The following is a 15752-nucleotide window of genomic DNA, read 5'->3' as shown; positions in this document are numbered from 1 at the left end:
GGGAGTGGGGAGCAGCAGGGAGACACGTGACTCAAGGCTCACGAATCGCAAACGATCGTCGTGGCATGGGGAAGACTTCGTCGTTGAGCGGAGGATTTGAACACCGTGGGTGGGAGGTGGCGGGGAGGGGGAAGTGGGGGGGGGGGGAGGTGGGAGGGAGGCGGGTGGGTAGTGGTGGTGAATCAGATAATTGGCAATTAGCGCCGTCAGCGACGATCTGGGCACGCAAGCTTCGACGGAGCCCAATGCGGTGCTGGGAAAGAGATCGGCAGAGCGCTCCCCGCGTTGATGACTTGGCATGGCGGCTCCCCAGACGCTCTTGCGCGATGCCACTAACCGGAGTGTTGCGTTGACACGAGAGAATGTTTGTGTCTGACGCGGGTGGGTGGGCAGCCAAGGGGGGTGTAGGGAGATGGTGGGGGGGCGGGGGAATTTAGGGGGCACTCACGTGATTTGGAGTTGCCGTCCCGGTAGGTACCGTTGATGATGGCAAGCTCCATGAGCTGCATCTTCTTCAAGTTGTCCTCGCCCTCCGCCTGCGCGACACAAAGCCGTGATCAACACCACGGAGAGCGCCCATAGCCTCCCTCATACGGACAGTGTCAGCACCAGGGACAGCGACCATCACCTCCCTCACACTGAGTGTCAGCACCACGGACAGCGCCTATCGCCTCCCTCATCCTGAGAGTGTCAGCACCACGGACAGTGCCTATCGCCTCCCTCGCCCTGAGAGTATCAGCACTACGCACAGCGACCATCGCCTCCCTCACCCTGAGAGTGTCAGCACCACGGACAGCGCCTATCGCCTGCCTCACCCTGAGAGTATCAGCACTACGCACAGCGACCATCGCCTCCCTCACACTGAGTGTCTACACCACGGACAGCGCCCATAGCCTCCCTCATACGGATAGTGTCAGCACCAGGGACAGCGACCATCGCCTCCCTCCCACTGAGTATCAGCACCACGCACAGCGACCATCGCCTCCCTCACCCTGAGAGTGTCAGCACCACGGACAGCGACCATAATCTCTCGGTACTGAATGCATCAGTACAATGGATAGCGGCCATAACTCCCTACACACCGAGGGCTATAATAGCATCACGGACAGCGACAGCGATCTCCCTGTACAGACGGCATTAGCAGCGTGGTCAGCGACCATAACTCCGTGCGGACTGAGGGTTGTGGCAACAAAGCTGTCCATACTGAGGCTGCCAGCACTCGGCTCGATAGACAGAAGCAGACCCCATGCACCGCTGCAAAGCTCGCCTGCACCACAGACAGTGCCCGAACATTGCATGAGCACTGTGACTCAAGCTACCTTAGTCTATACCTTATAAGGAATACCCTCCAAACATTCTATACACCGGCACTAAGTCTAACCCTTATGCTTTACTTAGAAACACATACATCCCTGATATGTGTGGGGATAGAGTGTTGCCCCCTCGCATCAGGCGTAGGTTTTCTCTGGGTGTTCCACTTTTCTCCTTCCGCGTGTATGATGAACACTCATTGTTTGGCTGAAAAATAACTTCTGAATGTAGCAGTAAGGACCTTCCTGAAAAAGCGTCATACGAATCAGTGTGGCTCTCCTGGATACATAAGCAAATTAATAGTTACTTGTAAATTATTATCCCGATCCTCGCTTTCCTGGAAACCACAGGCACACGCAACAAATCCGTCATGTCCACCGCATTGCTCATGCGCAGCCTGTGACTGACTCCAGCTGTCGACCCCGAACCCGACCCCTAACCCCACAAACAAACACAAAACAAACACAGCGAGTTTTTTTGTCGATTCACGTGGCGTGTTCATGACTCACGAAGACGCCGCCGTGAGACGTAGGCGCCCATGTCAGCGAATTTGAGAATTAATAAGTCGTGGTGGAGCCCACACAATGGTCCCCACCCCTCCCTCCCTCCCCCCCTGTACCGCTAACCGCGTGGTTAGGAAGGGGGCCGCGCGGCTGAGAGGCCCCCTGAGTGATGCACGGGGCCGGATTAACCAAGAGGAACCTCGCTCAGCGGCGTTTATGGGACATGCTGACGTAGCGCATACGGTGGCGCGCCTGTGCGGTGGCCCACAAGCGATTATGGATAGGGGCCTCGCAAGATTTAGGGCCGGCAACGGTGGGGGAGGAAGATTACAGCCGCAGCAGCCACACCACCGCCCACACAATACTGTCCACCACTCAATCACCCACACAATACTGTCCACCACACCACCACACACACAACACTGTCCACCACTCAACCACACACACAACACTGTCCACCACTCAACCACACACACAACACTCTCCACCACTCAACCACACACACAACACTGTCCACCACACCATCACACACACAACATTGTCCACCACTCAACCACCCACACAATACTGTCCACCACTCAACCACACACACAACACTGTCCACCACTCAACCACACACAACACTGTCCACCACTCAACCACACACACAATACTGTCCACCACACCACCACACACACAACACTGTCCACCACACAACCACCCACACACACAACACTGTCCACCACTCAACCACACACACAACACTGTCCACCACACCACCACACACACAACACTGTCCACCACACCACCACTCAACCACTCACACAACACTGTCCACCACTCAACCACACACACAATACTGTCCACCACTCAACCACCCACACAACACTGTCCACCACTCAACCACCCACACAATACTGTCCACCACTCAACCACACACACAACACTGTCCACCACACAATCACCCACACCACCACTCACACAATACTGTCCACCACACAACCACACAAGTACCCACACCATACGATCCACCACACCATCAAGCAATCGCCCATACCACCACACAACCACCCGCCCTATAAATTCGACTACACCACCACCACCACCACCACACAACCACCCATGCCACAACACAACCACCCACACCACACTATCCACCACCCCACATCACTCCAGGCCACCTCAAATCATGTAATTCAATGCACGGATGTATCAGGCACTTTGTACGATTGAATCTGCCATGGTAAATGTTGGAGGGTTAGACTCTGTACAAGAGACAATTAAGGTGAGACTCCTACGCAATGATATTTTTTTTCTTTAATGAAATGATTTTTTACATTTATTTTACGATTGCTCAGCAGAAACGTGCTCCCCTCGGGAGCAATTCATGTGAATCATTAATTAGAGAGAGAGAGAGATGGGGAACGCCTTGAGCAGGGGTGCTCAGCCCCCCGTGTACAGCCTCCCTGCGCCCCCCTCTCCCCCCCCCCGTACAGCCCCTCTACGCCCCTGCCCCCCACAACGCGGGTCTGCGTCGTGCCCCCCACGGCACCCACAACGACGGTGGTGGTCACTTGATTCGCGCGGCGCTTTCAGATGCGCTTCTGCGGCTGTCTGGAACGCTCTTCTCTCCGATGTTAGGACGCAACTCCAGCTATGCGGCTTTTAAATCATCATCTAGATTGACAAACTCGTTTCTTCAGAATCTATTTTTGTGTTTGATTTGTCGTCCTTCTCCCTCCCACCTCCGATTAACGCGGTAGGGTACATACGGTGTGAAAGAAAAGTCAACATACAGTACACACAACAACATCTTCAAGACTGAACGCATGACTACTCCCAGCTCAACCCTCCCGTAAATCACGTGACTCCGGTGTGCCCCCTCGCGTTGCCGTGCCGGCCTTCACAGGTGCCGCTCGCTGACAGCACTTGCCCCAACGGTCTGTCGCAGGCTACACGGGGGACCTTTGTCGTCTTTGTCCTCACCGCGGGCACGAGCAGCTTCTTGAGCTCAGCGACGGCGCGCTGGAGCTTGGCGTCGGCGCGGTTCTGGGTGTCCTCCACGGTGACGAGCACGTGGAGCTCCTCACTCAGATGCTCCCAGTTGGGCTTGCCGCGGTTCTGCTCCTCCTGCGCGCGCGACGCGCAAAGACAAAGACGCCCCGTGTAGTCTTAACAGGCTGTAGGGGCAAGTGCGGTTAGCGAGCAAACACACACACAACACACACACACGGACACACACACACATAGATATATAGACACCCACAAAGACAAAGACGCCCCGTGTAGTCTTAACAGGCTGTAGGGGCAAGTGCGATTAGCGAGCAAACACACACACACATAGATATATAGACACCCACAAAGACAAAGACGCCCCGTGTAGTCTTAACAGGCTGTAGGGGCAAGTGCGATTAGCGAGCAAACACACACACACACACATAGATATATAGACACCCACAAAGACAAAGACGCCCCGTCTAGCCTTAACAGGCTGTAGGGTGCAAGTGCAGTTAGCGAGCACCTATGAAGGCCGGAGCGGTACACGAGGGGGTGGGTGGCCAGCACCACGCCCGACCGCCTTTTGTCTCCCCAGCGGCGATGTTTACACACCGCACCGGGTTACTCATTTGAGGCTGAGTCGACCTAGGGGAGGCCCAGGACCGGTTCAGATATTCGTCACTGGTGTTGACCGTGAGCGGGAATCGAACTCGGGTCGCTGGGTTTGTGGCACACAATACGCTAACCACTACGCCACCGCTCTCCACTCGTACACACAGACAAAAGACAAAGACACACACGCACGGACTCGCAAACACACACACACACCGACTCACACACCCAGCCGCGCGTACGCTTCATGTGACAGCCACGCACGTCGCTGTGCTCTCAAACCTGTCTCTGCAGCTGCTCAACCCGTCCCACGCGAGAGAGAGGAGAGATGGATAGAGATAGGGAGAGGAGAGAGAGGGCAGAGAGAGGAGAGAGAGAGAGACGGGAGAGATAGAGGGGAGGGAGGGAGAGAGACGGGAGAGAGCGTGATATTTGATTAAACAAGGCGCGTTCTCAAGAGAGGCGGATAAAACCTCGGGACTAATTTGCCCCTCGCTCGCTCCCTCGCACCGAGAGACTCGGCTCTGTCTCACACAAAGACAAAGACACCCTGTGTAGTCTCCACAGGCTGTTGGGGCAAGTGTTGTTAGCGAGCACCTATGAAGGCCTAACGGATAGCAGTCTCACGCACACACACAACACGCACACACAGATACATGTACTCACGCCCAAACACCCAGACACCTCCGACTCACACCCAGACACATAGCCATCGCACCCTGACACTCACACCCAGATGCATTCTACTCACACCCAGGACACCGTCAGCCTTCCCTAAATATCAAACCCCGTGGTATTAAATGTGTATGAGACCCCTCTCCGCAGCCCTGCGGGGAGAGGCAACGGCTAATGGGCAATTTACACCGCGATTCGGAGCGTTCTAACCGGGCCCTTTGATGCACGGGTCACACAACCACCACCACCACAACCACCACCACCACCACCACAACCGCCACCACCACCACCGTCTCTGCTGCCAAAGCGAGCGTCTTGATTAGCCGTCAGAGCAGTGATCTCGCTCCAAATTAATTATTCAGCTAAAGAAAATTCCAGAATGGCCATTATGCGAAATGCAATGTGTCTCTGAGTGTACCGGTGTGTGGGTGTGCAGCTGTGTCTATGAAGGTAATGATCTCCCGTGTAGCCTTAACACACTGTTGGGGCGAAAGCTGCTAGCGAAGACCTATGAAGGCCGGCACGGCACACGGGGGGGGTGGGTGATCAGCACGACGCCCGGCCGCCTTTGTCTCCCTAGTGGCGATGTTTACACGTCGTACCAGGTACTAATTTGAGGCTGAGTCGACCTAGGGGAGGCCCAGGACCGGTTCAGAAAATCGTCACTGGTGTTGGCCGTGAGCGGGAATGCGAACCCGGGTCTCCAGGTTCGTAGCGCAGCACGCTAACCGCTACACTACCGCTCCCCACATACACACACACACTCACTCACACACTCACTCACACACACTCACACACTCACTCACACACACCACACTCACACTCACTCACACACACCACACTCACACTCACTCACACACACCACACTCACACTCACTCACACACACCACACTCACACTCACTCACACACTCACTCACTCACTCACTCACTCACACACACTCACTCACTCACACACACTCACTCACTCACACACACTCACTCACACACATGCTCACTCATACAACAAAGATCCCCCATATAGCCTTAACAGACTGTAGGGGCAAGTGCTGTTAGCGAGCACCTATGAAGGCCGGAACGGTACACGAGGGGGTGGGTGGCCAGCACCACGCCCGACCGCCTTTGTCTCCCTAGTGGCAATGTTTACACACCGCACCAGGTACTCATTTGAGGCTGAGTCGACCTAGGGGAGGCCCGGGACCGGTTCAGATAATCGTCACTGGTATTGGCCGTGAGCGGGAATCGAACCCGGGTCGCCAGGTTCATAGCGCAGCGCGCTAACCGCTACACTATCGCTCCCCATCACTCATACACTCACTCACACACACTCACTCACACACACTCACTCACACACACTCACACACACCACACTCACTCACACTCACTCACATACTCACTCACACACACACCACACTGACACTCACTCACACACTCGCTCACACACTCACTCACTCACACACTCACACATTCACTCACGCACACCACACTCACACTCACTCACACACTCACTCACACACACACTCACACACTCACACACACACTCACTCACACACACCACACTCACTCACACTCACACACTCACTCACACTCACCACACTCACTCACACACACCACACTCACTCACACACACTCACACACTCACTCACTCACACACACCACACTCACTCACACACTCACTCAACAGCAACAACAACCGCCATTCGCCACTAAGTGGCGGTGACGTCACCACGACGCTTGTGCCAGGCTATGTGCACCCTGAGGCCACGTGAAGTGTCGAACGCCCGCTGGCAGGTGGTCACGGGGCAGACCCAGGTGCCACGGGTCGACTGACTGAGATGACTGGCTGATGCACCACCTGTGCCCCCTACTGTGCCAACCTGCTGTGCTTTAGCCACCCGGCACTCCGCTCGCTGTTGTGAGCGTCGCTCCTCCGCCCTCCGTTGTTGTTGGAGGGCGACTGCCTCCAACTGCCCAGTAGCATCCTTCACGAGCCTCCTCCACAGAGGCCGATCTTGACACCGCTGGTACCAGTCATTGGCAAGTCCACTCAGCTCCACGTCCTCCTGTACCACATCACTCCATCTCTTCTCTAGCCCGTGCCGCGCCCGCTTAGCCCCCTCAATCCGGCCAAACAAAAGCTGTTTCGGCATGCGGTGGCTGGGCATGCGGGCTACATGACCCAGCCATCGCAGCCTTGCCTGCCGGAGGAGCTCACCGATGGGACCCTGCCCAGATCTTTCAAGGATTTGTGAGCTCCTCACACAATCCAGTCTGGTTAAACCCAGGATGGATCGTAGGCAGGCCAGCCTAAATGTTTCTAACCGGCGAAGATGTTCCATTAGGGGGGTCCACGTTTCGCAAGAGTAGAGAAGGGAGGGAATGACCGTGGCCGAGAAGACCTGAAGCTTAGTGCGGAGCGACAGACCAGGTAGCTTCCACACAGCGTTACGCAACCGATGAAAAGATATTGCCGCTCGACTGATTCGGAGTGAGACCTCTGCTGTTAAACTGGAGCCAGTCATAAGCACACTGCCCAGGTATGGGAAACTCTCCACTCTCTCCACAACTGCCCCATCACCGATTGGGAGTTGTGGGGGTGGAGTGTCCGATGGTACAAAATACCCAGGCAGGTGCTTAGTTTTGGTGGGGCTGATGGTAAGGCCCCACCTCTTAGTGGCACGCTCCAGTCTCAGCAGCAGCGTCTCCAACTCCTCCTCTGACTGAGCAGCTATTACCAAGTCATCAGCATACATAACGTGGTTGAGCAATAGGGAGCCATCCCTTGACCGCACCCGGGCATCGATTAGCCTCCCATTATATCTGTACCATATGGAGATTCCCCCGGTACAGCTATTGAAGGCTTCACGAACTACGTGGTCAAAATAGATGTTAAATAATGTGGGAGCCAGAGGACATCCCTGTCGCACCCCAAGGTGTACAGGGAATGGCTCTGACTCCAGGCCACGTAGTTTTACCCGGGCCCGCTCACCATCATGAAGGTCCTTAATGATCGTGAGCAGAGGGTCAGGTACTCCAAAAGCACGAAGAACGACCCAGAGCCCAGGCCTACTGATGGTATCATAGGCCTTGACCAGGTCAATAAAGCAGAGATGTAGGTCTTGTTGGAATTCCCTACACCTCTGCTGTAGCAGACGGACAGAAAATATGGCATCTGTGCAGGACCGCCCTTTCCTGAAACCGCATTGGGGCTCCGCAAGCCTCTCCTCAGCGTGCCTGGCAAGGCGATGCTGAATAATCCTTGCCAGGACCTTTCCCGGCACACTGAGGAGTGAGATGCCCCTGTAGTTGTTACAGTCTGTGCGGTCCCCCTTCTTAAAAAGGGGGACCACCAGGGCATCCTTCCAATCCTGCGGAACCCGTCCAGTGGTCCAGACTGTTGTTATGATGTCATATAGGGCAGTCTGTGCACAAACGCCACCCTCCCTCAGCATTTCGCTTGGGAGATCATCTCTGCCCGCTGCCTTTCCTGGTCTCAGACTCCGGATCGCCTTCAATACTTCCTCAGCAGATGGCACCTCAGCCAGCCACTCACAGGGGGTGACTTCATCCAATATTTGAGGCACCGCAGCCTCAGCAGGGTCATCCTCACTTTGTGCCACGGTGTTTTCCTGGCTGAGGGATTTTCCCTCCCCCAGGACCTCACAGAAATGCTCAGCAAATCTGCGAACCTGTTCCTGGGGGTCGGAAATTGGATCACCGTTTTTTCCCCTAATGATGGTAATAGGTGTGGCGCTGCAGGTTACTTTTTTGATGGAGTTAAATAGAGATTTGTGATCACGGGCCACTGAGGCAGACTCCATCTCCTCAGCAACCCGCGACCACCACCCATCCTTGCAGCGCCTCACAGCTCTCCGAACCTCCGAGCGAAGGCTGCGGTAAGCCTCCTCATTCTCTGACGTGGGATTCTGTAGCCGATGACAGTGGGCCTGTCGCTTTTTCTCAACCATCCTGAACAACTCCTCTGTCATCCAGGGTGTCTGGGGAGGTCTGGACCGCGTACCCAAAGCAGCCATTGCAGCTGCATGAGTCACAGTCCTAAACCTCGCCCATTTACCCTCGACATCAGGAGGAGTCGGGGACGATGCCAATCCCAGCCGCAAGCGATGATGAAATTCTCGCTTGCAACTTTCATCAGATAACTGAGACCAGGCCACTTTAGGTTGGAATGGGGTCCTGGGTGTACACCCACCACCGGAGTGGAAGAATGGCAGGCGCATCTTACAGATGACTAGTCGATGGTCAGAGGGCAGATCAGCTCCACGGTAGGTCCTGGTGTCAAGGACATGGGCTCGCATTCGCTGGTCCGTCACTATGTAGTCCAGCAGATGTTCTTGCTTGGACCCGGCATGCATCCATGATGTTGTGTGGATGCGCCGATGCCGGAACAGCGTGTTGGTAATTACAAGCCCATGGGCTGCACAAAAATCTAGCAGCCTCCTACCGTTGTTATTGAGCTGATCTGGCCCATGCCCTCCAATCACTCCAGACCAGGTGCCAGTATCATGACCAACTCGGGCATTGAAGTCACCCAACATGATGACTCTATCCCGAGGGGCCACTTTAGCCAGCACCTGTGACAGGAGGTCATAGAAGGCATCTGACTCATCGGCTTTGCCTGCATCCCTCCACGGATGTTCATCTTCGGTGGGGGCATAAGTAACCACGACCACCATTCCTCGCCTCCGGTTGATGGGAAGGCGAGCCCAAAGTAGCCTGGGGCTTACAGCTTCCCACACCTCACCGCCACGCTCCCACGCCCCCTTCATTCTTTTGTTCAAAAGAAGAGCCACACCCTGTTGTTTGGCAGTCTGCTGCCCCGAGTAGAGGACTGTCCACCCCTCATGGTGGCAAGAGCCAGAGCCGGTCCACCGGACCTCCTGAATGCCGCATAGATCCAGGCGGTACCGGTCCAGCTCCCGACAGAGGAGTGGCAGCCTCTCCTCTGCAGTGAGCGTTCGAACATTCCACGTGGCCACCCGTAGTGGCTTTTCGTTGTTTCTGGAGTAGCCCCGAGGGTAGGTATTCAATCTCCTGGCTCCGCCAATTGGGGTTTGGCCAGGAGACGTCATAGACGCCTGGCCCCCCGGGGCCTCCGGCATAAGCTTAGTTGTTACATATTTCAGTTTAATTCGTGGTTTCGTGGTAATTAATTGAAGGTGGAGGGGTTACCAGCCCCTCGCACCCGTCCAGAGCCCCCGTTTAGCCCCTGTGGTGGACACATATGCCATGAGGGGAGGAGCCAATCAAAATTGGATCTCCCCCCACAGCGCTGTCCACGACAGAGTTGCCCGTCCGGCACCGCGAGGAGGTAGGGGGTTGTTTTGCCGGACCACACACTCATTCACACACTCACTCACACACACACACTCACACACACTCACACACACTCACTCACACTCACTCACTCACACCACACTCACACACTCACTCACACACACTCACACACACTCACTCACTCACACTCACTCACACACTCACTCACAATCACACTCACACACTCACTCACACTCACTCACACACCACACTCATTCACACACTCACTCACACACTCACACACACCACACTCACTCACACTCACACACTCATTCACACACTCACTCACACTCACTCACACACTCACACACTCACTCACACACTCACTCACACACACCACACTCACTCACACACTCACTCACACCCACTCACACACTCACACCACACGGAAGCGCCTTCAACTATTTGCTGTTGTCAATGGGAGCCAAGGCGAGAGTCGCCGTCTAGTTCCTCTCATTGCTCCGGCTACGGCTCACAGTCCAAAACGTTTCTTGATTTTTCATCTCCACCTTCCAACAAAACTTCTCTAAATCCAGACAAACATCCACTCACACAGCCGCGTGTGCCAGCCAGAAACCCCCGGCAGAGAGAGAGGGGTGGGGGGTGATAGGGGGGGGTTTGTGTGATGATGGGGGGGGGGTGCAGGCAACGCTGCCGCGTCCGTCAAAATTCTCGGGCTGTGACGAAGGGAAAATGCCAAGCGGGCTACAATAACGCCGCTCCGCTGTCAATCACGGGGCCTCCTCCACCTCCTCCTCCTCCTCCACCTCCTCCTCCTCCTCCTCTATCTCCTCCTGATCCTCCTCGCCGCGCTGTCCTGAGCGCCGGTTCAAGACCTCGGGCCGCGTGTCTCGCGCGAGTGTGAGCGAGGAAGCGAGGGAGGGAGAGAGGGAGGGAGAGAGGGGAGGGAGGGGAGTGAGGGGCGGGAGGGGAGTGAGGGGAGGGAGGGGAGGGAGGGGAGGGAGGGGAGGGAGGGGAGGGAGGGGAGGGAGGGGAGGGAGGGGAGGGAGGGGAGGGAGGGGAGTGAGGGGAGGGAGGGGAGTGAGGGGAGGGAGGCGATGGAGGGGAGTGAGCGGTGAATCCGCAGTAGCCCGAAGCTGAAGTCCTCAACTGAGAGCACGGCCATCCAGAGTGCTGTGGACTTCACGTCCTCCCAGCTCTCCCCCTCTCATCTCACTCCACTCCCCTCCACGCACTCTCCTACCTCTCCCATCTCATCTCACTCCACTCCCCTCCATTCACTCTCCTACCTCTCCCATCTCATCTCACTCCACTCCCCTCCACTCACTCTCCTACCTCTCCCATCTCATCTCACTCTACTCCCCTCCACAGGGATCACGACCTCCGTGATCTTTGTGCCCCGTGGCCTCCCACGGCCCCCGCGGCCCCCGCAGCCCCCGCGGCCCCCGTACCTTCTTGCGGTCCCGCATGGAGCTCTTTCCCCGCACCATGATCTTGCAGCCCGTCTCCGCCTCCAGCTGCTTCGCCGTGAGGCCGCGCGGTCCCAGGATCCTCCCCACAAAGTTGAACTGCAACGCAATGGGCAGGTCACGTGAGACGAGCGCGGGCGCTCAACTGAGAAATTCACCATCTCACTCGCTCGCTCGCTCACTCATTGACTCACTCACTAGCTCACTCACTGACTGCCTCGCTCACTCGCTGGCTCACTCACTCGCTGGCTCGCTCACTCGCTGGCTCACTCACTGACTGGCTCACTCACTCACTGGCTCACTCACTCATTGACTCACTCACTTGCTGGCTCAATCACTGACTGGCTCACTCACTGACTGGCTCACTCGCTGACTCAATCACTCGCTGGCTCACTCACTGACTGGCTCACTCACTGGCTCGCTCACTCATTGACTCGCTCACTTGCTGGCTCAATCACTGACTGGCTCACTCACTGACTGGCTCACTCGCTGACTCACTCACTCGCTGGCTCACTCACTGACTGGCTCACTCACTCGCTGGCTCACTCACTCGCTGGCTCACTCACTGACTGGCTCACTCACTCACTGGCTCCCTCACTGACTCGCTCACTCGCTGGCTCACTCACTCGCTGGCTCGCTCACTCACTGGCTCGCTCACTCGCTGGCTCACTCACTGACTGGCTCACTCACTCATTGACTCACTCACTCGCTGGCTCACTCACTGACTGGCTCACTCACTCACTGGCTCGCTCACTCGCTGGCTCACTCACTGACTGGCTCACTCACTCACTGGCTCCCTCACTGACTCGCTCACTCGCTGGCTCACTCACTCGCTGGCTCGCTCACTCACTGGCTCGCTCACTCGCTGGCTCACTCACTGACTGGCTCACTCACTGACTGGCTCACTCGCTGACTCACTCACTCGCTGGCTCACTCACTGACTGGCTCACTCAATGGCTCACTCACTCATTGACTCACTCACTCGCTGGCTCACTCGCTGACTCACTCACTCGCTGGCTCGCTCACTCGCTGGCTCACTCACTGACTGGCTCACTCACTCACTGGCTCACTCACTCGCTGGCTCACTCACTCACTGGCTCACTCACTCACGGACGCACTCACTAACTCACTGATTCACTCACCGGCTGACGAACTCACTGGACTCACTCACCAACCTCGACACGGGCATATTAGACTTTGCCATTCAACTTCTGCCACAGGAGTTGCTACGTGTACAGAGCTGGCGTCTCGCTCCGTGTTGACAGAGTGTGGGGGTGTGGGGGGGGGGTGAGATATTGCGATGCGATGAGCAGACGGGGGGTGGTCTGACCCCCCCCCCCATCCCCGATGTTTGCTCTGTGGGGGTTCAGAGGCCTCTCTGCCGCCCCCACGGAGGAGGCGGCCTTAATCGTCGCCTCGCCTCCACGGCCACAATCCAGCACTGGGGGGATGTCGCTGGGCAGTCTGCACGACTCCTGAGGAACAGTGGCTCCCTGTGTCTCCCTGTGTCTCCCTGTGTCACCCTGTGTCACCCTGTGTCACCCTGTGTCTCCCTGTGTCTCCCTCCGTCTCCCTGTGTCTCCCTGTGTCACCCTGTGTCACCCTGTGTCACCCTGTGTCTCCCTCCATCTCCCTCCGTCTCCCTGTGTCTCCCTGTGTCACCCTGTGTCACCCTGTGTCTCCCTGTGTCACCCTCCGTCTCCCTCCGTCTCCCTGTGTCTCCCTGTGTCTCCCTGTGTCACCCTGTGTCTCCCTGTGTCTCCCTGTGTCACCCTCCGTCTCCTTCCGTCTCCCTGTGTCTCCCTGTGTCACCCTGTCTCCCTGTGTCACCCTGTGTCACCCTGTGTCTCCCTGTGTCACCCTCCGTCTCCCTCCGTCTCCCTGTGTCACCCTGTGTCACCCTGTGTCACCCTGTGTCTCCCTGTGTCACCCTGCGTCTCCCTGTGTCTCCCTGTGTCTCCCTGTGTCTCCCTGCGTCTCCCTGTGTCTGTCTCCCTCCGTCTCCCTGTGTCTCCCTGTGTCTCCCTCCGTGTCCCACCATCTCTAAAACCTCTCCCGCCATCTCTAAAACCTCTCCCACCATCTATAAAACCTCTCCCACCATCTATAAAACCTCTCCCACCATCTCTAAAACCTCTCCAACCATCTCTAAAACCTCTCCCACCATCTATAAAACCTCGCCCACCATCTATAAAACCTCTCCCACCATCTCTAAAACCTCTCCAACCATCTCTAAAACCTCTCCCTCCATCTCTAAAACCTCTCCCGCCATCTCTAAAACCGCTCCCACCATTTCTAAAACCTCTCCCACCATCTCTAAAACCGCTCCCACCATCTCTAAAACCTCTCCCACCATCTCTAAAACCTCTCCCGCCATCTCCGACCGTCCATCTCCCCCCCCCCCCACACTGCATAGGCGTTCGCTATCCACACGCCCCAACAGCCTATGTCGTCTGTGTGTCTGTGTGTATGCGTGCAAGTGTGGCGGGAAGAGGTAGTGTAGTAGTTGGCTGGGCTGCGCTACCGCAATGCAGCAACCCGAGATCGATTCCCGCTCACGGCCAACACCCAGTGACGATTATTATCTGAACTGGTCCTGGGCCTCCCCTAGGTCGACTCAGCTCAACTGAGTACCTAGTGACGTGTGTGAACATCGCCGCTAGGGAGACAAAGGCAGTTGGGCGTGGTGTTGGCTACCCACCTCCTAGTGTGCAGTGCCAAGACACACGGACAAATACAAAGATCCCCCGTATAGCCTTAACAGACTGTTGGGGAAAGTGCTGTTAGCGAGCACCTATGAAGGCCGACACGACACAAAAGGGGGTGGGTGGCCAACAACACGCCCGGCCGCCTTTGTCTCCCTAGTGGCGATGTTTACTACACACTGCACCAGGTACTCATTTGAGGCTGAGATGACCTAGGGGAGGCCCATGACCGGTTCAGATAATCGTCATTGGTGTTGGCCGTGAGCGGGGGGGGTCACCAGGTTCGTAGCGCAGCGCCACTCTCCAAATACACAAAGACAAAGATCCCCCGTATAGCCTTAACAGACTGTAGGGGAAAGTGCTGTTCGCGAGCACCTATGAAGGCCGGAACGGTACACGAGGGGGTGGGTGGCCAGCACCACGCCCGACCGCCTTTGTCTCCCTAGTGGCAATGTTTACACACCGCACCAGGTACTCATTTAAGGCTGAGTCGACCTAGGGGAGGCCCGGGACAGGTTCAGATATTCGTCACTGGTGTTGGCCGTAAGCGGGAATCGAACCCGAGTCGCCAGGTTCGTAGCGCAGCGCCACTCTCCACATACACACGCACTGACGCACACACACCCCTACCCACATAGACACGCACACACACCCCTACCCACATAGACACACACACACCCCTACCCACACACACACACACACCTACCCACATAGACACACACACCCCTACCCACATAGACACACACACCAACCAACATAGACACACATATACACCCCTACCGACATAGACACACACACCCCTACCCACATAGATACACACACCCCTACCCACATAGACACACACACCCCTACCCATACACCCACACCCCTACACACACACAGACACACACACACCCCTACCCACACACACACCCCTACACATACAGACACACACAAAACAAAGATCCCCCATATAGCCTTAACAGACTGTAGGGGCAAGTGCTGTTAGCGAGCACCTATGAAGGCCGGAACGGAACACGAGGGGATGGGTGGCCAGCACCACGCCCGACCGCCTTTGTCTCCCTAGTGGCAATGTTTTTATCCACCGCACCAGGTACTCATTTAAGGCTGAGTCGACCTAGGGGATGCCCGGGACCGGTTCAGATAATCGTCACTGGTGTTGGCCGTGAGCGGGATTCGAACCCGGGTCGCCAGGTTCATAGCGCAG

General features: G+C 56.4%; 1 protein-coding gene across 5 annotated transcripts in view; it reads right to left on the bottom strand.

Moving 5' to 3' along the window:
- The window catches only part of QKI (QKI, KH domain containing RNA binding), a 149003-nt gene that overhangs the window by 11199 nt on the left and 122052 nt on the right, over positions 1-15752 (bottom strand). For all 5 annotated transcript variants that reach the window (XM_032973505.2, XM_032973506.2, XM_032973507.2 and 2 more), the window contains exons 3-5: positions 11823-11939; positions 3780-3923; positions 449-536 (exon numbers count right to left, since the gene is read on the bottom strand). In XM_032973505.2, the coding sequence (XP_032829396.2) occupies positions 449-536; positions 3780-3923; positions 11823-11939 (349 nt within the window). The remainder of the gene's footprint in view (positions 1-448; positions 537-3779; positions 3924-11822; positions 11940-15752) is intronic.

The sequence above is a fragment of the Petromyzon marinus genome, chromosome 51, assembly GCF_048934315.1.
Source record: "Petromyzon marinus isolate PM22_M1 ecotype Great Lakes invasive population chromosome 51, UKy_Petmar_22M1.pri1.0, whole genome shotgun sequence".
NCBI classification, from domain to species: domain Eukaryota; kingdom Metazoa; phylum Chordata; class Hyperoartia; order Petromyzontiformes; family Petromyzontidae; genus Petromyzon; species Petromyzon marinus.
The sequence above is the reverse complement of the archived record's forward strand: the minus strand, read 5'-3'. Positions and strand labels throughout refer to the sequence as shown.